This window comes from Sander lucioperca, chromosome 1 (assembly GCF_008315115.2).
Source record: "Sander lucioperca isolate FBNREF2018 chromosome 1, SLUC_FBN_1.2, whole genome shotgun sequence".
In the NCBI taxonomy this organism is placed as follows: Eukaryota; Metazoa; Chordata; class Actinopteri; order Perciformes; family Percidae; genus Sander; species Sander lucioperca.
The window spans coordinates 23,762,383-23,785,420 of NC_050173.1; the positions used below are offsets into that span (position 1 = coordinate 23,762,383).

General features: G+C 39.8%; 1 protein-coding gene across 2 annotated transcripts in view; it reads left to right on the forward strand.

Moving 5' to 3' along the window:
- The first annotated feature begins 4,042 nt into the window (after nucleotides 1–4,042).
- Nucleotides 4,043–23,038, forward strand: part of pdgfc (platelet derived growth factor c) — a 47,157-nt gene continuing 28,161 nt past the window's right edge. For both annotated transcript variants that reach the window (XM_031303756.2, XM_031303757.2), the window contains exon 1: nucleotides 4,043–4,806. In XM_031303756.2, the coding sequence (XP_031159616.2) occupies nucleotides 4,629–4,806 (178 nt within the window). In that variant the 5' untranslated portion in view covers nucleotides 4,043–4,628. The remainder of the gene's footprint in view (nucleotides 4,807–23,038) is intronic.

Sequence of the window (23,038 nt, forward strand, 5' to 3'; positions counted from 1 at the left end):
GCACACAATCAGTATGTATACTTTGTATATTTAATAGGTCAGAGTAGAGATATGCACATCATTTCAGGCTTGCACCACACAGCGCTGGGCTCCAGTATAATACTATATTAATTAAGTTTGGCAGTGTGGTAGATTGACCCCTTGATCAGTAAATATGGCAGGTTGCCATAATGCCATAGTCTTTTTCCGTCAGCAAATGTTAAGTATAAGTGCAACACTATCTACGATTATGATGGGAGGCATCAAGCCAGAAAGCTTTTAAGCAGGAGAGCTTCATTCCAGTATTGTAGGACTCTACTCAGAGGTAAGAAGGGCTATCCTGAAGGAGCAAGAGGTTCTTTCCAAAATGTGATGTCCAGTATTTTTTTCAAATGTTACGCTGAATAACAATACGACAGCTGTTCCTGAAATTTATCATAAAGAAACAGGGGGTGCTTGCAACATAATAGCTCCTCTGTTTATGTGATCAGATACATTCCTGAAATGTTATAATATAACACTGCCCTTTCTTCAATATTTATATTAATCTTTTTTTCACTTTTTACCTCTACTCAACTACACTTCAAAGATACATATTGGGCTTTTTACCCCACTGTATACATTTGACAGCTTTCAGATTGTGATATTACATACAAAACATGTGCAATGCCTTTGATTAAATACATCCTCCAAGTATATATTGCTGATAATGCTTCTGTACTTTTACTTTGAATGAAAGTATTTTATATTGTAGTATAGCTATGCTAATATATCGTACAGGTGATCATGTTACTGTGACCAGTTGAATATCAATATCAGACTACCACTCAGGAACAATGTAACCAATGTTTTTTCTTACAAAATAAAGTAATTTATAGTTGAGTGCAATAACGCCACAGCAGAAGAAATCTAAATGTCCAGGTCATCAGCAGCTAATAAAAAAAAAAACATGCATGCATTTGATGCCCTTAGTGTCCAGCCGCATTTCAGAAGCAGTGGGTTCTCATCATGATAGTTGCCTGGGGTTTCGGAGTCATAGTTAACTGTTTTTCTATGGCAACTATAAACCAGGCACTGAAAAACAACAGTATAGACTTCTATACTGTATCAATTGTGGGTGTTTTTAGAGGTGTAAATCAAATATGCTTGAAGGAGAAAGCCCCAGTTCCCCATCGACGCTGAACAGGACAGGCAGATAAGAAATGCATTATTTTATTAGACAGCATGTTAACGCTTTACCCTAGAATTTATAAGAATCAAACAATGGCAATGGCATTTCCTTTAACAGAGACTGGAGTGAAAACAAGTGTGGTTTTGTCCAGAACTGAGACATTTTCCACAGTACTTGCATCAATAGCATCAACAAGTGTTCAAAGTGCAAATGCGTGACTGCAGCCCTGAGGGGCACCACCAGGGGGCTCTGGTTTCAAAGCCAAGTGCAGCCAGGGGCAATTAATCACCATGATGCCACACTTTACACATCTCACACTTAAACACAACACTTAAACCCCTTAGCACTCCTGTAAAATTAGCCAAAAACGCCTATCCAAGGCATACCCAAAGTAAATTGGAAGCTGTTTTTGAACCATGTGTACTGCATGCATGTCTATGGATTCTTTTGAAAGGTAACACTCTGAGGCTTCTTCTGCAACAGTCAGGATCACTGTAAATGCTATTGGCTTTGAGTAATAGAAGTTTGAATATACTGGAAATGCTAAGGGGTTAATAATCATACAACACAGAACCCTTAGAGCATTAGCACAACCTTATATATGTGATTCAATGAAAATAACTCATCTGGCACACCAATGAACGTAAAATTCAATTTGTTTTAAATTCCCGAGAAAATGTGAGTCATTTCTTTCTAAATTCCTCTGCTGGCACATTTCCCACTGCTCCCCGCAGGACCACACAGCAAAAGCTCATGCTGCTGCTGCAGGAGCTTTTACCATATAAATGAAATCATCTCAAAGGCCTTTTTCTTCAAGATGTAATAATGAGCTGCGACCTGGATGTAGGAAACATGTCCACTCCCATGTGTTTCACTTTGTTTCACCTGGAACAAAACGGGTGTTTAGCAGACACTGTGACAAATGCTTTGTGTAATACAGACTGATTGGGAGAGGGCGTTTGACAGTATGTGTCCCGAAAAGGCAAGCAAGTCTAATGGGATTTAGAGTGAATTCTCTATTGTATACATTTCCATCTTCAGTCTGCTCGGTGGACACAGAACCCTCCTGGCTGGCGTGTCTCTGGTCTCTGTATGCTAGCCGTGACCCAAAAGGTCTGCCTTGTTTCTAATTTCCTCTGTTTATTACATTTCTTTGTATCAAAGCCTCCACGCTTCCCAAGACCACCATGGAAGCCACAATCAAATGTGGACAACAAGACAAAATACCCAGCTTTTACAGACAAAACCTCAAGGGGTGAATGAGTGTGTATAAGTGTGTGTGTGTGTGCGAAAAAGAGAGGTATTCCACAATGTGAAGTGCTGACATCTGCTGCAGGCCCTTGCAGGGCTGGAATGTGATACTCTCTTTTACACAAAGGGCCTTGGCCCTTGCAGCAGGCACAAGAAGACCTCTATATGCCCCTCTCCACAGGGGCAAAACATGTATGAAATAACTGTATCAATGCCCAATGCCTTCTTTTCCCAATCTAACTTTGATTAAAACCATAAAACCTATCTTCATACCTTGATGCTGGGGGGATGGCTGCTCTGCTGCCTCTTTGAGGTGGTAGTTTCTGAGCTATGTGAGACTGGGGGTACATTGCTGCAGCATTGCATCATGTGTCTGGCTCAATGGGTTCAATATGTCTCTAGCTCTCCTTTGATTGTTGTGTCTGTGCTGCAGCAGACTTACCATAGAGTGGGGGGGATGCACTGGTGGATTTTGCCAACAATAGAATGGGAGGAACCACATGAAATGCAGTTGATGAGGTACAACCGTGTGCTGGGGAGAAAGGAAATTGGGAACAGGAGGGACTATTGTTCCAAGCGGCGTTTAAGCTTTGATATGACAAATTGTGAAGCTCTTACAGATTTCCTTCCACGGAAACATTTAGGCAAAATGCACAACAGCGTGTTGAAGAGTCTTGTGTGGGTACACATTTATCTTTTATCTGTCTATGGGGAAAATGATTCAAGGCTTTAAACAATCACTCCATGGTTAAACCAAGCTTACTTTTTCTTATGGAAAGTTTCCTTTTGAAAGATGAAGCTCCTGATATGAATATGCACTGTGGACTTCATTGTTTAACCAAAGTATATGATATCAATTTGATGGACCATGATGCCCTTGGCAAAGAAGTGGGCCACAAATATGTAGCCCAATAGAAATAGTAGGGAAAAGATATGTATGAGCACTAACACAGAGGGAGAAAATGACATTTGAGATAGAGGGAGAAGAATACACATAGTAGCAAGTGCATTTTTGTCTTACCCAAAATAGGCCAAATTGTTAACAACAGAGCTTTGACTGACATTAGACAACTATCCGGAAAACTATTTACATCACATGTCATATTTTGTATTGTGTGAGAGAAGAGTGAATTATTCTACAAGGAAAACACATCTTCTCATATTTAATCTGTGACAAATTCAGCCACTGATTCTTTCTATTTTCTCACTGTAATTGTCTTTCTTACTTTACTGATTTTAGCAGTTTGGAGAAGGTTATTCTGAAAAATTTAGAATGAGAAATATAACTCCAGTAGTATTAGACTTAAAACATGTTTAATGTTTTTTTTTGTGTAACGAACTTCAAAAATGTCCACTCAGTGTTAAAGTTATTTGTTAATGTGTTAGTTATTTTTCTATTGTGGAGGCAATAGTCAAAAGTTATTTTTAGAATTACCTTGTGTCAAGACTCTTTTCTTCATAACAGACTGTGCTGAGCTGCTTTACTTTCTGTGAAACTGATTGCAACAAATGGAACTGCATTTAACAATTTCTGACTGAAAGTGGGTAAAACACCTCATTGGAACAGGCAGCAACGGAATAGTTAACATGCCGGGGAGTTTCCTCGGCTGGGAAGTTGTACTTTATGTATAGCACCTGTTGTGCCGTCAGTTGGCAGTCTCCAAAAACCCAACCCCGGCCGCGCCGCGATATTTTATCTCAGTCTACACCAAGTTATGACTCAAGACCTTACCAGACAACAGAACCCGTCTCGGTGTTACGAATGGTTTCTGGGTGCAGACTGTATCAGGTTGCTGCACTCTCTCGCTGTCTCTGTGTGTGAGCTGTTGCTCTAATGCGTAAAGATCTGCGAGGATTTATTCAGACGGAGTCAAGAACGCAACGTGGACGCGCGCCTTTGCGAAAATGCATCTGTGCTTTTCTAATGATATCGTACCATAGGTGATATGCCTGAATACGGACGCTTTTACAACTAATTCCAGGATTATAATTACTTAAAGCCAAGCTTTAACTCAGTATCCAACTTTTCTCCGAACCAACAGGTGCGCACTTGCTTTACGCAGAAGCGGCAAGGTCTGCAAGCTTTGGATGAGGATTTGTCTTGATTTAGGGAGATATACATTTCACTTTTTCCAGAAGGACTGATGATTAAGATTATGTGGATTCTACTCTGCCTGTATCCTCTCCAAATGCGTCCAAAACAGCACTGGTGTCCTGTAAACGACGCATGCATGTTGTGATACAAACCATCCCGTCAACAGCGCTTTGTGATCGCCAACCACCACTCATCCAAATGATCCTTCCATTAATATTCCTTCTTGCATCGCTTCTCCAACAATATGGCTCGGAAGCTGAATCAACTCATGTCAGCAAATTTCACCCTCCAAGTGTAAAGGAGCAAAACGGTGAGTTTTCCTTGTTGTTTCAGAAAAGTTATTGAATTGAACATGAACATGGGAATTGTTCGCACACATAACGAAATGCTTATTCTTACTGGGCTTAAAGCCATTCTTTTAAAATGCACATCTTGCTTGAGTTTAAACTGCAATGAATGAGAGCGTTTCATTCAGTTCAAACAGCATTATCCAGGATAGGAAGTGCAAAATTACCTTTTACCTTTAAAGTGTACCCGTGTATGTTTAAGGGGGAAAACCCTCTGAAATCGCATGTCCCCCGGGGGAAGTTTTCCCTGTGATCATAAAAACGGCTCCATTCATGCAGCAGTAGCTCCGGGCGATGTAATTTGCTTACCCTCCGAACTGAGTTGCACTATCAAATTCAGAAATCCAGTTCTGTCAATGTTTAACGTTACGTCCACGTTAGGCTAAATGTGATGGTGTATGTCTGCTTTGATTTGAATTAAGTAAATAATTAACCTCTGATGATTTCTTGACATAATTTCGCAATTTGGCAATCACGTTCTTTGCTGTTGTTGTAGTGTGTGTTGGCGTGCGTGTGTGGGCGCGAGCTTGTTTAGTAGAGCATAGGGCCATCATTCAAACTTTAATGAAACTATTGATTTTTATTTTCTGGGGATGCAATTGATGCACTGATTTATGCAGATTGTTTTCTCATCCTGTTGGGAGTTTCTTAATCCACTGAATATTTGCTTTCACCCACAAGACACTCACTTGGATACATTAGGGTACTCTATTAATGATTAATAAAGCATATATATAATACTTATGCTTTTTAGATCAGTTAAGAACCACTTATGGCCTCCTCCAGACACTTGCTCTGTCTTTTACACTCCATCCATTGGACTGTTTGACCACTTTATTGTCGATGTTAATAAGTTGTTAATAAATGGATGTTGGCCGATATGTCTTACAACTCTTTCCTAGAACTTCAATCCATCAGATGGGCCTTCCTGAATAATTAAAGACCTAAAAAAGACAAAGCAAGTGCTGTGCAGGAGCTTTCTCCAAAAGCTGAAAACTAAAAAGCTTTTATTATAAATAACTTATAACTGATATATAAAGCATTAATATAGACTTTCTTAACTATTGAAAAAGCAAGTGCAGTAAACAGTTAAACATTTGTATAGGACCGACATATTGACAGCGATGTATACAACAACATAACGAGACAACAGAACCTCACAGGGTACAGTTCAAAGTAACAGCATGCCTGTACTGCAGATGTTGCACTAGTCTAACTTCATTCATTACTCAGCCATTATAGCCAGTGGGTTTGACTGGCCTTGTATGAGGACATGCAGCGCTGACTTCACTACAGTAACAGTCAGGGCTGAGAAATCAGAGCCTCCCGCTGGGATCTCCAGGTTTAATCAGGACGGCTGAGAAAGGAAAACAACAGTGAGGAGAGAGGGGAGGGAGAGGGCTGAAAGAGGCGGAGGTGAAGGGGGCAGTGTGGGGTAGAGAGATGTTAAACTGTTTCAAAGAGCTCTTTGAAACAGTGGTCACACATTGGCTGAGGGCGAAGCTGGCCAGGCTGTCTGTAACCTTTGACCAGAGTGTCTCAGCGCTCACTGTTCTGGTGTGCTTGATTGCTGATGCTCTGTGAGACAATCTGATATCGATCTGAGGGAGGGGAGGGAGCCAGACCTGTCTGGCATGTTTAGTAGTAGTTGCAGAGAGAGTTATAGTCCCCAGTCGTATTAAACTTGGCAAGCGGCTGCTGATGACTCCATAAGATACCAGAGGGGGCTGTCTCCCAGTGAGGGCCAGTGCTGTGGGAAGTAACTATCTGTCACAATAAATGATTTGGACAAAAGCCTCAAAAAGGCTAACAGAATGGGCATGAACTTTGAAATGTAAATTTTGTCTGTTGTGGTCATAAATAATGTGAACATTTCCTTCCTCTACCACTGAGGGTTATGTTACAATAACAAGCATCGCACATTTCATTTCCATGTGTTTGCCACATGGCTATAATGTTTCATGGTTATTAAGAAAAAACATTGCTAGAAATGACATCTGCAGTTGTGCTACAAAAATGCTTTGTATGGTTTCAGAAATTAAATAGGGTTGAAAGCAAATGCATGTACCGCTCCACCCTGAACACCACCGCAGGCTCTGGTTGTGTCTACAAGTTTGCCTTGTCTTTCTCTCATAATTATTTTACCCATGATGTGATTTGCATTTGAGGATATCAGGCTAATTTTTGTCATGATGATTGATCAAAGGCTAATGCAGTCTGCAGTTACAGCACTGTAACTAAAGATTACAGTTAGTCTGGGTTAACCTTTGTGTTGTCTTCCCGTCAAACTTGAAAAAAACACATATTTTTTTCTTTGTTTGTTTTTGCTTTTTCGTTTTAAATTGTTACATTTTTCTTCTACACATTTTCGGTGCTTATTTCTACCTCCCATATTTTCTGATATAAAACAAAAATTGAAAACGGGTCAGTGTGACCCGAAGTCAACACAAGAAAAGGTCAATGGTGACCCAAATGCATTGACCTTTTCAATACTTCAGTCAGGAACATTTGGCATAGATTTAACCATTTATTGCAACAAATGGAAATACAGTTATGCTTGTCACTGATGGTTCCGCTCTTGATAATGCTCCCTGGATCAGCCAAGCAGCATGCTAAGCTGAAACAGGGAGCGCTTTGCAGAAACCCCCCTGGGTATAAAAGCGTGAGCCAAAAGAAAGACATAGAAAACCATTTTAAACTTTTGAGTCATGTTAGGACTCTGAACTAGAAAGGTGGAGGCTGGGGAGGTGGAGGCAAAGCGTTGCCAGCAGCAGTAGTGAGTGAAGCAGCATCAGTGTAGCAGGGATCAGTGAGGAGGGAGTCATATTTAAAAGGACCGCCTTAAGAATGGCTGTGATTGGTGTGTGTCAGATACGAATGATAATTCAATCAGCGGGCGTATGACTTCTGTGTCCTGCCTGAATTTACGCTAAGCTTAATTTAACCAAAACTATAATCTTTGTCTAACATTAAGAAAATGTTTTAGTTGACTAACAACATGTGATGCAGGACATTAAACCACAGACGGCATTATGCTTCTTCCAAGAGGCATTTTAAAAGCAAATAAGTAGTATATAAATGTTTTTTGTAGAAGATAGTTGTGATCTGTTACAGCCTTTATAGTCTGTGTATTTAATAGAGTGGCATTTCTAGAATAAGTTCAGTCAATGTTGCTCTCTGAGCAAATAGACTCAGGCATATCACAATAAAGCTGTAGCTGCACCTTGTCTTCAGGCTTAAAGGCCCATATACTGTAAGTGTGTTTTATTACACTGAGATGCCCTCTGATCATGCTACAGTTTTTACAATGCCTCTTTCCATTAGGCTGTGATTTTCTGCCAGAGGCGACAGTTGTATAGCGCTGCACATCCAGCAGAAGATGCATCTCAGCTTCCCAATCATAACGGTCATCTCACGGGGCGCTTCTTCATATCATTTTTCTTATACTTAAGTTGTCTGGCTTCACTTTCCCGAAGAAGGTCAGGTTTTTACCCCCACCTAGCCCACCCATAAGCACAGGGTCTTATTAGAAAAATCCGGCTGCAAATATTAGTAGAAGATGCGGATTACCTGCAGATATTCCCACATATCCCCCCTGAGCTCCACTGGAGGAAGGTATGCAACACGCTTGACCTGCCAATGATCACAGAGGCTGCTGTTCCGCTAAAGATTACGAGATTAGGGGGAGAACTGGGGTTATAAGGGTCACAGGCCCATGGGGACCATGTGCAGTTTTCCACATATACATAGGCCTACATGGAGGGTTGAAGTTACAGAGGTGCATTGTGCATTCATAGATTGTGATGCAGACAAACAAGCAGTTTAAAGTGGGGACTTAAAAACAGGAAAGAGAGTGGGTGGCCTTTTAGGTGTAATGTGAAGTGTACATCACCCATTCATTGTTGGAAGGAGTTATTTTAGTTACTTAGGCCTCCACAACTAAGAGTCCCATTCATTTATTAAATGGATAATGTTAGGTACCTGACAGTTAAAGCACTTCAATATTAGCAACTGCATTAGAAAATATCGGTTCATTCATCAAATATCAAAGGTATATCCCTGCATACATACATACATACATACATACATACATACATACATACATACAAACTTCAGGGAAGAAGTCAACTACAACTCCCAAGATGCATTATGGTACCATCTAATCACAGAGCTTAAAATTCTGTTGGATGTGCCACTAACGTTGCGCTGAAGCTACATTTTCTGCTTCACAGAAACCTGATAATGCATTCAGCTGTTTAAATTAATTCACTTGTTTTCATTTTTAGAGGCAGTCGGTAATTGTTGCAATGACAGAGCATTCTGAATGTCTTCCCCTTTGAAATGACAGCTGAAGCTCATGGGTATTGTTCTTTTTAGAGTCAACTTCCACACCTAACTGACAGCAAAGGGGGATGGGAATGTACAGTGATTAAAATTAAGTAAGTCCTCCCACTTCTTCCCAAGTCAGGTACCATTATGTTGCCTTAAATCATACAGCATATGCATGTAAAGTTAAGAAAAATCAAAATGTCACTCACCTTCTCAGCCAATTGCTAACAAATCTGATTTATATACTCTAGGTGCAAGCTTCTTCTACCGGCAACTACAAGTGTGGCCAGCAGGCATTCCAGTTTCCACTATGTTATTTTGAATGGTTTCCATAGTGCTTAACTCTATGTTTTAATTTGAAATTACAATACGCCTCTTAAACCTGTAAAACAGAAATAGCCGTTCTTGGAATCTGCATGCATTCTTTAATACAGGTCAGATGTTTCCTGAGCCTGCTTCCCTGGGAAAGCTTGTTTCCAGTTAGAAGAGTCTGTACTGTGATGGATATGCTTGAATGAATAAATGAATGAATGCAGTACACTGCAGTTTATCATCGTAGTGGGCAGTGCAATAGCAACCGGTATACTAGCTGTTGAATTAAAACCATCAAACAAAGGACGGGTCGAATGTTCAATCAACTTAGCAGGAAGCAAAGAGGGCAGCATTTATACTTAGTAGGCCTCAGTGTTGGGGAAGTTACTTTTAAAAAGTAGTGTTTGCTCGTTACTCGTTACTTCTTAAAAAAGTAATCCGTTACTTTACTTAGTTACCCCCTATGGAAAGTAACTTTTTACTTTACTCGTTACTTTTACGTTGCTTTTAAAAGCAGGGGTCTCTGGCAGAGACTGAAGTTAATTATACAAAAACTATCTTTGACCATAAAGCCAATCTATGGTTTATCAGTGAAGTGTCTGAACTCCACTGCAGACTGGATTCTCTACTCACAGAGTGACGGCTGATTCATTATGAATGAGTCCAGCGTGGGTTGAATGCACATCAGCAGGTCATCGGCGTTACACGGTGTTAGTGTATACTATGTAATGTCTGTATCGACTTGTACCAGTCGCGCAGCCACGATGGTCCGTGCATTGTCGTAGACACATGCAGCCTCTTTTCTGGAAATCCTTGCGTGTCCGTGAAACTGACACAAGTCCACAGCGGTCCTCTGCGTGTATGTATGAGGCCATCTCCACCGCATCCATCTGTGAGGTTGTCAGCTTTGTGTCTGCCTGGCTCAGGGCGTGGTCTAGCAAAAAGCCACAAAGCTTAAAACGCACTCAAAAGTTAGCTTTGGCTGCTTCTCGCTTGCCATGATTACTCTGCTACCGGCCTCTGTCACGTCCCGTGTGGAGCTTGTGAGCGCGCAGCTGAGAAGGCAGTGTCGCTGTCAAATCTGTCCCTGGGAAAAGTAACGTTGCGTTGAATTGAAAAAGGAACTACGTTTCGTTACCAAATTTTCAGTAGTAGCGTTAGTGTAACGCGTTAACGCGTTACACCCAACACTGGTAGGCCTGTATCACTACTGTCAGGTGTAAACCATATAAAAAGAGATTTGTCAGGATAGTTAAAATGATTTCTTGTTTTCTCAAAGAAGCCAATGTATTTGTGTACTTTAACAATGGATTTTGTAACTGGTTTCACTGGCCTGTCCATTCTGAAAGTCACTAAACACATCAGTTCCCATGCAAACCTTTCAAATCTGCATTTATGTGATTTTTTTCACGATAGCGGCAGTAGAAACCCTAGGCCTCTGAATACAGACAGGTCTATGTCTACTGCTGGGAGGAGTTTTTCCCCTCAACATCTCACTCTAGAGTGGGGGACCCTGGATAACAGTGTCTATGTTTTCCCTGTCAGCACTATTTGAACGTCGAGTGCTGTATTTGGCAAGCAAAGCATGCCACCGCCTGCCTGCTGTTTGTCATTTCAGGCAGCGAGAGCACCATCTCCCCCACCTCCTCAACCAGCCAAGTGACTTTTCAAGGGATCTGGGTCACAGGCTCTACTGGAGAAGAAATGTTCTCCACAGACACCAAGTATGTCTGTGTCTAGTGAAGTTTTCTTCACTTACAGCCAATGGCCAGTAATCATCTACTGAAGTCCAAAAAACAGTCATACCTTGTTTTCTAAAAAGTAGATAAGCATGATGCTTTGACTCTCCAATAATGAATATATATGTTTAGCATGTGTGGGCAATGGAACAAGCTGTGAACAGAAAAGGCCTTGGCGGAGGTCTGCTTTCTTCGAGTGCCCTTCCAGTTAAGTTGATATGGTGAAGGTGTTAGCAAAAAGTTCATTGATGGTAGTACTGTGTGCTTGTTTGTGTATTGTAACTTGCAACATTGATAACATAGACTGCATAAAATATTTTTTTTTCTTTTATACAGTCTGTGATTGAAAGCAGAGGTCAGACTTGGAGAGCACAGATAATGTTAACAGCTGAGGCAACGAGCAATAGTTAATAAAGTTCAAAAGGGCAAATAGTCTATATATATATTTTGGGCTCCACCAACCACCTGTGAACTATCAACATGAATTCCCCATAGGAAGTACAACACGGGAATTTATCTAGTAGAGATACATGTAAAGTAGGCTTAAATGTAAAAAAGAGTATAATATATTCAGCTAACATCAACAGTTACAGTAGACAACAGTTATATAGAATGTTATATTACTGGAGCAATATGACAGCTATATGAATAAGTATAATGGATAGGCTAAGTTGGTTGGCATTAAACTGATCACCTAAAATGTAGATTAACAAATAACATAACAGTTGGAACAAAAGAGTGCCTACTGATAATGCTCCGAAAAGGACCTTTGGATAGATAAATATTCAAAATAGTCAATATTTGCTTGGTCACAGATCTGACAAAATGGTGGATGTAACAATGTCAGGTCAACTCTTGTAGAACTGTGACAGCAGGGGTTGCTACTGACAACATAATGCCCCACTGAACCAACTGCTGGTGACAGAATATCATTAGTATAATATATAATCATTATTTTATTTGTAAAATAAATTGTAAAATATTTGGTCATTATGCTATGAGGCACACCCTTGTCTCATTATTAGCTATTACTGAAGTGTCCTTAAGCAAGGCATTAACCCTAAGCTATGGGTGGCCAGCATCAGAAGGTCAGTGGGTTTGCTTGCAGCTCCCAGGTGTGTCTGAAACTGTCTGAATAGAAATCAGGGTGTTGATGAGGAAATAGATTCATGTTCAGCAAACATTGACAGGATAAATAATGTCTTTAAATAATATCTTTGATGTGGCTTTCCGAGTTTCTCCTCTTTCAGTTTCTTATCGGTTCAGTTCTGTAGTAGCCTCATTGTCCTGCCTCCATCGACTGCCCTCCAATAATAAACCCACTTTCTGAAATATTACCAGTTTGCAGATAAGGTTTGTCAGCGGGTTACACCATCAGATTGGCAATATCATTTCAAATGTTTGGCTTTGTCAATGTTACATTGCAAATGTTTGATTGGCAGTTGTAAATATTTGATATGACCACTTTCTCTCATAAGCAAAATAAATACAGATAACACCTCTATCATGTTTTGTTCATTATCTACGAGATGAAATGACTTTTAGCGGAAGGACTTGGTGAATGTTATCAGCTGTTTCTGCACAATGACTCAAGTAGCTACAGTCTGACCAACTGGCACCAAGCAAAGCAGCTCCACATGAAGCAGACTGAATAAAACAAATGAAAAAGAAAATGAGCAATTGTGAGTCAAGTGCCAGCCTCTGAGAGCTCCCAGAGCATTGTTTCCTCAGCTCCCTTGTTTTTTTAGTTTTTTTTTTTCTGCTGTTTTACTGCCCTCACTGGCATGTAGCTGTTGTGGGTCAATAACATCCAGCCCATCAAACTGCAACCCCTCCCCACCACGACTATGCCTCGATATCCTGTCTATGAATATCACAAACAGGATTGGTGACAAAGCAGCCTTGGTGGAGGCCAACCCTCACCTGAAACGAGTCCAACTTACTGCCAAGAACCCGGACACAGCTCTCGCTTTGAGTGTACAGTGATTGGATGGCCTTAAGAAGAGACCTCCTCACCCCATGCTCCCGCAACACCTCCCACAGTATCTCCTGGGGGACCCGGTCATACGCCTTCTCCAGATCCACAAAACACATGTAGACAGGATGGGCATACTCCTAGGCCCCCTCCAGGATCCTTGCGAGAGTGAAGAGCTGGTCCGTTGTGGTCTCATCGTTGCTATTTGCAGATGATGTGGTCCTGATGGCAACATCGGTCCGTGACCTTCAGCACTCACTGGATCGGTGTAAAGCGGCTGGGATGAGGACCAGCACCTCTAAATCTGAGGCCATGGTTTTCAGCAGGAAACCGCTGGAGTGCCTACTCTGGGTAGGGAATGAGTCCTTACCCCAAGTGAAGGAGTTTAAGTACTTTGGGGTCTTGTCCTGTCCGTCCAGACCAAACTTTCTCATTTTACAGCTAAACAGTAAACGGAAATATGTTTCTGAAAAGAAATAGAAAAAAATATGAAATAAGAAATAGGCAATGCAGTAACAGCATCTTAATTTATATTTGATCAGCGCTGCCTAGTTTTACAGTTTGACCGCAGTTTACGAACTGTAATTGACACAGCGTTGGAGACTCTTCGGTTTCTGATTGGTTGTTTTTCTTATGCCGTTAGCACTGGGAGAAGGCAAAGGAACTTGATTTTTTTTCTTCATATTTGACAAAAACATATTTTTTATGAAAATTACCAACTGTAGCTTTTAAAAAACGGAAACGTTATACAGTAGAGTCACCCTAACCCAACTAACAAATCCCTCAAAAACATATTCAGAATAATTTATCACATTCCCATGGTTTTATAAGGGTGCATTATAATTTGAGTTACACAATGGTAATTTATGTGCATTTTGCATAAAAAACAGAGCATGTCAAGGCAAGCAAAGCTATTTATCTTTAAGGTAAGTAGTATAGAAACTCTATTAAAAAAAGAGGATCTCTGAAAGCTTGTTTAATCTCCTGTAAATGCTGGCAAGAATGATCATCATTCTTGTTGTTGCAAAACTGATTCAACAAAGACTTCCATTGATAACGCATTTGGATCAACTTAAGGCTGTAAGGTTTTGAAAAGCTGCCAGTATGGCACTGTTTTTATATGGACCTCAGTCGTCTTGCGAGGATTGGTTGTCTTATGGCAACTGGAATTCCCCTGGACTCAAACTCTTGGCAGCGAGATGAGTTGACCTTGGTTATCGTCTCTGTAGCGCATGTCTGCACAGCTTGTCATCACCTCCTATCAGAGAGGTATTTGAAAGTGTCCTGTAATGACTCTACTCAATGGGCTTCATGGGCATCACCTTGCAGCTGACTGACAGGGAGTTTGACCCAGATCAAGTGCTGAAGAATCTCACAGCTGTCTTGTATGCTTTTATGGTAGAATAAGAGTTTCTTGGTAACACTTTACAATGAGGTAAAGTTCCTTAATCAAGTACTATATAAGTTAATTGAGAACAAACCGCTAGATACTGTGTTAATGAACCAATGTCTAATGATCTACATACTGTCCACTTTCTTAATGAATCATTCCTGATAAGGTCTATATCAGGTGGTAAATGAAACGTAACCAACAACCAATTATTAAGTCCTTATTGTGTGCATATTAGTCACTATTTGTCACTATATATTCTGTTCCTGTTAGTGAAAAATAGCTACGCTGTAACTTGTTCTACACCATTTGTTCATGAATGACAACTCCAATAATTGAACTACTTAATAATTATACCAATAAAATCCCTTATAATGCTCCAGACATTCAATCATTCATTCTGAAACTGCATTATGGCAATACATTGTGCAAAGAAAACATTTATTTTACATTATTATGACCATGAAATTACCCAAATTTATTTGTCTGTCCCTTGCAGGACAGACATTTTCTAATAAAATGAGGTGTTAATGTTGCATTTCTCCGAGAATTCCACAAAAACACTGTAGACAATGTAGCCACATTGCTTGATAGCAAAAACCGCACTGCCTCAGAGGACATAGTATGCAAACTCATCAATGTGGCAGAAACATACTCAACTGCTCTCACTTTTCCATTCCTCCGATGCAGACATTTCACGGTTATCAAGCACCATCATTTATGATGCTAATTTTAGAAAGCAGCAATGAGAGTTACTGATGCTTGAGGAGCCTTGTACAGTTTAGAATACACATTGGACACATCAGTGCTGCTATAATATGCATGTCTAGTTTGAGCAGTTGAAAGAAGGAATAAAATGAAGATGTGACTGTAGTTACAGAGTTCTACTGACCTCAAAACAGTATTGTGCAACAAACAAAAGGTGTGCTATATTTACAGAATGCATTAGGGTCCATTTAATGTTCCTTGGAATGGGCTCATAAGCCAAGGCAATTAGTTAAATCAATAACACAATTAATGCCAAAACATATATATTTTTTAAAACAGCTCAGATCAGATTTAAACACAGTAAGGATTTACGAGGTAGTACAGATGGTGACTTGGTTGTCAGGTAATATTTTGGGTTATTTCTCACTACATATATTAACATATATTGTTTTAAACTAGTGCAATTCCTTGAATTTGCCCACCTTATGTGTGATTTGATACTTGTTACATGACAGGTTGTTGTAGAATACATTTCTAGTAAATGTCAATAATAGTAGCTTGTAAGCTCACCAGAACGCTCATCTTTCCAGTTGATGACATTTCAGGTTTAGATTCATAGCACCCTTCAACCAATAAGGTCTTATTATACACAGCTGGCAGTATTTTATATTGTTTAAGTCAGAACTGGTTTGTTATTTACTTTTGTTGTGAACCAGCTCTGATAAAGAAAAGGGCTCATTTAGAGCCGAATAGGCTACTTTGACAAACAATAACCTTCCGATAAACAGTCAGATTCCTTTTTTTATTACCTTATCTGTAAGACTCGTACACTCAATACTAAAGTAAATTACTTCTTACATGTGTTTATTTTCTGCAGTGCACTTTCCATTACCTAAAATACTTATAATACTAACTCATAAGTAATGCATGTCTGTGTTTTCTTTATAACATCTGAGGAAAGTAAAAAAAGAACCAGAAGCTATTAAATGGATATTTAGTGAAATATCTCAGCTCTAATGCATTTAAGGGGGGAAATAAAAAACACACCTGTCCCAGTAATCATCGGCATAACACCGTCCCTAGCTGGCTAGATTATGTCACCTAGCACATGGTGAGATGTGATATACGACACTATGCCAGTGGCATACAGAGACGGTAACCCAATCACACATACTATTTTGAGAATGTATGGCTTTTCCCAAAGCACAAATAGGTTTTCGGTGCAGACTGGATACGCTCTACCCAGGCATGCTTACACTCGGATCCCCATGGGTGGGTATCCATTTCTACGGCCCAAATGGAATGAAAATGCACATTAGCTATTAGGTCTTATGACTGACTGGAATGATTTTGCCAACTGTGTGTGTGCATGTTTGTGTAGCTGTCTGCACATTGAACAGCAATCTCTATTTAATAAAATAAGATTGAAATGACCTCTTACTCCAGCCAGCTTCTCTATAAACCAGGATTGTCTGTGGTACTGGAAAATGTTTCGTCTTGGAGCTACAGCTTCAGACATAGTTACTCTGGTAGCTTCTACTGCTGGTGATCTGGAATTTTACTCTACTCTAACACTCACTAAAAATGGCAGTTGATACCAATGCTAATAGAGGACATACTGTAATACCATTCAATGTTTTTTCAAAATATTTTTTTAAGGTCTACATAATAACCTGAAGCTCTTGGCTTTGCCTTTTCTATTCAACTTCCAATTGTTCTTTGAGTAAACTATGTGCTACAATATGCAATCTGTAACGTTGTTGTAATGTAAGGACCCTGACTGATTTCTCTGGAAGAATCCACTTTATTCATTCAGCAGCCCAGTTATTTATGACTGCTAAAGTACAGTAGCGGCACTCTTTCTACTAGTCCTTGCACTGTGTGCCAGTGAATACAATGAGATGCCATGCTAAATGCTTGTAAATGTATCCTACTTGATGATTAAAAGCGAATTTGAATCCGGTTGTGGTTAGGTACTTGGTGCAGAGGTGTGGACAGCAAACGGCTCTATGCCCAGATGTTGCATGGCTCAATACTAGTTGAGGAATACAACGTATGACAAATTCAGTCAAGTGGTGAAAACACAAGCAAGTTTACAAAGGATCTGGAGTCACGCACAGGAACTAGATGATGTAATCAGAGGATGTCAAATAAGCTGAGAACTGGAAGTAATGTGATACGCCAATTGGTTAATAGTTTTTTGCCATGGAAGCCACCCGCAAAGCATCGCATTAGCCAGTAACGTAGTCTAGTAGGAAGTACTGGTCATGCTGCTATTACTCGATGGTAGGATGCATTTTGACTACACTGTTCAGAAACATATATTATTATATGGAGAATCATAATCCTAGAGGTGTTTGGCTAGCTAAAAGGCATTTCTCACAGCTGACATTTTGACTTGTAGCAGGAAAAGCACAGGTGAAACTAGTAAGCTTAATTTTGGCTCTACTCCATTTAGGTGTGCCAGTAAGCTGTGCCAATGGGCCAGAATGCACAACACCAAGGTTGTGGAACTGGCATAACTAAATTCAGTGCAGTTTTTACTAATGTTATTAGTGTTAAAAGAAGATTTTCACTGTAAGAAAGGTCTATTCAGTGTTGTTAGTGACACAACATAGTGTTACAGCTGGAGACAAGTAAGTAACAAGAGCGTGTCTGGAAATCCTAAACAAAAGTCGTAAAATGTCAAAAAATATATGTTGTGTTAAAGGTAGAGTTCTTGGTCTGGAGTGAGTGTGGAGTGGGTTGTGTTGTGTATCCGGGTAGGTGATAATTAATGTGACATCAACTGGGCATGTTGCCACTCAAGTCTGTAATGGGCATTAGAAAAACATTATTTATTAGTGTTTTCATTGTTTCCAGCCTTGGCACGTCTGCTGTATGGTTATGTGTATGTTACACACATGGTTGCTGTCTTCTGTTCTTTTCAGCAGATGTTTTTTTTAGATTTATCTGACTTAGTCAGGCCTAAATCACACGCTAAACATTTGGGGCTGTACCTAATACATCTGTGTACACAGTAAACAACTGCTACTGATTTGTTCAGTTGGGTACACAAACCTTTTTTGAGCGCCATGTACGGATACTCAAACTAAAAACTATAAAAAATCAAGGAAAAAAATGTTTGCTTAAACAGCTGGTCCGTGAGATATGCAGTGCAAACATGTAATCACATACAATGAGTGCTCAGATTCAATAAATGATATAGAGAGAGCATGCAGGTTCTTTTAGAGAATATACATTTTTTTTTACTGACTCTCTTCAAATCTTTCCAATACTTTTTTCACTCCATTTTCTTCTTCACAGTAAAGATTGTGGGATAACAGCTTGAAAGTAGCTACACCTCAATAAGAAATGCTGAGAGACAGACCGACTCAGAAGAGTATGACAGATTACCAACCAGTTAGTAGAAAAGGTGTTAAGCCACCTCTCCCCCTCCTCCTTTTTATTTCCACTCCAAGTTCTGTGTTCAGCTGCCTCTAATTAGGGCTTTTACAGACAGCAGCATTAAAATGGCCCCGGAAGCACGCCAAATAATGAGACACGATTGACAAGGCAGATCCTTCATGCACAACTCCGTTTGTCAAAATCCATTTTTTCACTTTTTGCCTTGACAGCCAAGGTTTGTTCAGCACTTCGTCTGTCTTCACACCTGTTGACAGGCCTTAGCTGAGATTTGAAGCAGGTCACTGAGTTGGCTTGTTTTTGGCATAGTTTGCAGCATCGGATGCTCGTGGTGATGGATTTTCTTGGGCAGATCATTGACATGTTTGCATGCTGTGGACATGAAGCATTTTTCACCACTTTGTTGCCAGTAGGTCTATGATGCTGAACAAAGTCAATTCATCACTCTGCTCTTAGAAATCTTTTTTTACAGATATAAATGAGAACAGAAAGCCACATTAATTCAGTAGCTACATGTCATGATTTTTTTTTAAATGCAATACACTTCGAAGAGCCATGTTAGGAATTGCCAAAACACAAGCACTTTGTGACCAAATATGATAATAATGAGACCATACTACAACTTGAATTCACAATAATGTGGCCTTACTTCATAAAAACATGGTCATTAAAAATGTAACTCTGCTTTTTAAAATGCTCTCAAAAATGATTGATAGTGTTAAGAATTAAACAAAATATGATACTTACTGTTATTAACAGCAATAACCCTTTGCTCCATCCAGCATTGCAGGAAGAGTAATATGAATATCTCCACAACACAAGTAAGTCATCTTAACTTAAACAAGTGCTCATAATTGACACAAATATATTTTTGTAGCTATTAGATGATAATTGATCAGTTCTCATCAGGTCACTTATTAAATTAACAAATGGGTATTGTAAACAAAGAAGCATTAATAATGGGCAAAAATGTATCAGCTAAGTGCCATAGGATATACACCTTTTTCACAGCAGACATATGGCTCATCATATCATAAACAGTACAGGTGTAATTAATTACATTAATAGCGACTGTGGTTCCTGTGGTATGATTCCTGATTTTAGGATTGCCGCTGGTTAGCTAGCAGCTAAAAAGACATAACGTTGTGTACATAAGCCATCTTTGGAGTTACTCGCTAGCGGTCTCCCCTCACCTCAAGTTTTGTGCCAAACTCACACGGACCAACTCCTGGTAAGACAGCAACGCTTTAAAATGTGTAGCATTAGGCTACTTTAACACGTTACTCAATATACTCAAGTATTCATGTTCCTGTAATCTGTTTTGGTCTCCACCAACTCCTAAGAGAAATATCTGGCTTTTAACTGCTAAACTAAAACTATGTTCACCAGCTAGTTGCTAACTCTGTCTGCTGTTTGGTGCTAAGCAAAGTGTGAGCAGAGGGAGTTTGTCACTACAAGCGACACCTTTCACATTACACATTATAATTAGATCCATTGTTAATATCAAACTATTGATTGGAGCAGCTTTTGGCTCATCATATCAGAAACAGCACAGGTGTAATTAATAACATTAACAGTGACTGTGGCGCCATCGTTATTGAAATTAGTTTCACCTGTGCTTTTACTGCTGTGGCAAGTCAAAACAAACTGAACAAAAACCATAATTCCTGATTTTAGGATTGCCGCTGGTTAGCTAGCAGCTAAAAATACACAACATCATGTACATAAGCCATCTTTGGAGTTACTCGCTAGCGGTCTCCCCTTACCTCGAGCTTCTTTGCCAAGCTAACACGTCCCAGACCGGGGACCACTTCCTGGTAAGACAGCAACCCTCTAAAATGTGTAACATTAGGCTGCTTTAACACATTTCTCAGTATACTCAAATATTCATGTTCCTGTAATCTCTTTTGGTCTCCACCAACTCCCAAGAGAAATATTTGGCTTTTAATTGCTAAATGTTCCACTATGTTCACCAGCTAGTTGCTAACTCTGTCTGTCTGCTGTTTGGTGCTAAGCAGAGTGTGTTTGTCACTACAAGCGACACCTTTCACATTATGCATTGTAATTTGTTACATTGTTAATGTCAAAGTATTGATTGGAGCAAGTTTTGGGTAATAATACCTATTCATTTGTGTGATAGGTAAATACATATTCAGTCCTGGTGGTCTAATATAAAGCACATTTTTCTGATCATTCACCCAACAATTTACAAGTCAGTAATGCATTTGTGATTTATAAGAAACTAACTCTGCAGTTCCTCATATACATGCTAATTACTGGTTGCTGCTTAGGCCACAGCTCGTGATTACATAATTCAGAAATGTAACTGTGAAGTTTTAGTAAGAAGTATTAATGTGCATGTCCACTTTCTACAAGCACTGAAGAGAAAGGCATGCATTTTGTAACTATTTATCTCGAGAGGTAATTACACTGCTATTGTTCCTTAAGTGGAGGTTCATGAATATGTATTGTTTCCAAAGATAAAATAAGGCTTTTAGTGGCTGGCTGTGTTCTTCCATTTCTTGTTAATGTTTTTCTGATGACAATTGCATCAAAGAGCAGGGTTAAGTTTAGAGGCAAATGGACACAGATGATTGAAAGGTTTTTTATGAGCAGCCATAGGAGTGCTGAAAGGCCTTTTGTCAAACGGTGGACAGTCAGAGGCTTGATGACCTGAGGAGACTATTAAAAACGCAAACTGGGAGCTAAGTGCTTAGGGTCTCCATTTATTTGTCATTTTTCAAAACAATTCCCCAAACAGGCACATACAAATGAACAAAAAAATGTGTCCATATGTAAACTATAGCTGCAACAATCTTAACCAAGATGGCAGCCTTTTTTTTTTTTTTTTGTTTCAGAGTTTTGCTGTTCGTAACTTTGCTTTCTAAAACCTGTATACACTCCAGGGTATTTCTTTAAACAGTGCTGCTATAGTGTTAGAAATATAAATCCTTTGGAAACCCTTGGATGAATAGATCCATAGAGAGCTGCTCTGTAAGCAGCATTGCAATTATACAATAATTGTATTCCCCTCTTATGGGAATTAACCTGCAGACACTAAGTCACTGCCCTCGCCTTCAGACGTTTCCCCTCAGAAACATCAATTTTCCCATTTTCTAATCCTCAAATTGCTACTCATGTCAACTCTGAAAATCCAGGTACAAACTTGCCAGCCCTTTGGCAAGTTGTTATGCTGGGATGTATGCACAGACATTGTTCCCTGGAGTTTGGAGGGCATGCATTTGGCTTTGGCATAGATAGTGCAAAGCAGTGGACTGACTGAGTGCACGGTGGTGACTGAATTATTAGCAAAGAAAGCTTTTGACCAGGGGGTCATCAGTTTGAATCCTGTGAGAATTTCCAGGCAGTGAATTAGACACACTCTTTACCTCTTTCAACAACTGCCGTCAATTGCCGTCAAAGTGCTTTTGACCAAAGCAAGAAACCGTGGCTGTAGTGGGTTGCAACAGGCCTGTATCTGTCTGAGCGAGAGCAGGAAGTTACAGGAAAAGAACAGTTGTGCTCTGCAAACCCTCCCTTGGTAAATAGAAGTTGAAAGGAATATAGTTTGATTACCCTGAGTTCTGCACTGCAACTCTTCTCTAGACAGGCGGGCCAAAAGGTTACGAAGGCTTGGTGGGGCGGCAGTAATTGGAGATCCAGGGAAACCCGATTAAAAAAATCGATCTGTATCTGGAAGTAGAGCCAGAGACCAGAGAATTTTATTCTTAAATTGCCACAATTAAAATGTTCTTCTCCTTGTCTCCTTGTCTCCTTGTCTGCTGCTTTGGTTTAATCATTCAATTTGCCACAGCTGAAAATCTCATCAGACCTTTAAAGGCTTTACCCAGATTTGCTTGCATTGCTCCAAGCTTCTTACAGGGTTGTTCAGAGGTTATGTTTGCAATGTAAATTGTTTGATTTTTTGGAATTCCAGACAGCTGTTTTGATTAGAAGGATATTACTTTGTGGCTACAATGCTCTAAATGTTTAAGAACCAGCAAATGTAGTACAGCGAGCTTTGGGAGGTCTATGTTTCTTGGATTTTCATTTAGGATAAGATTAAAGTAATGGGATAAGGGAATGAAGATGTGTGAGGACAGATTCACTCAGTGTGTGAAGTTAGATGTTATCCAAGTTGCAACCTGGGTTTACTGAGATTCCAGGGCAGATATGTGCGGTCCCAGATTAGAAATCATTAGTTGGTAACATTATTGAAATCTTCCAAACTGTTCATTGCAGATTTGAGTGTTTCGGTCTTGGAGCCAAGAAGCTACAACGTGGATTGTGATCAGCTATCAATCCTCTCAGCTACGTTCATTGCAAAATCTGCATCT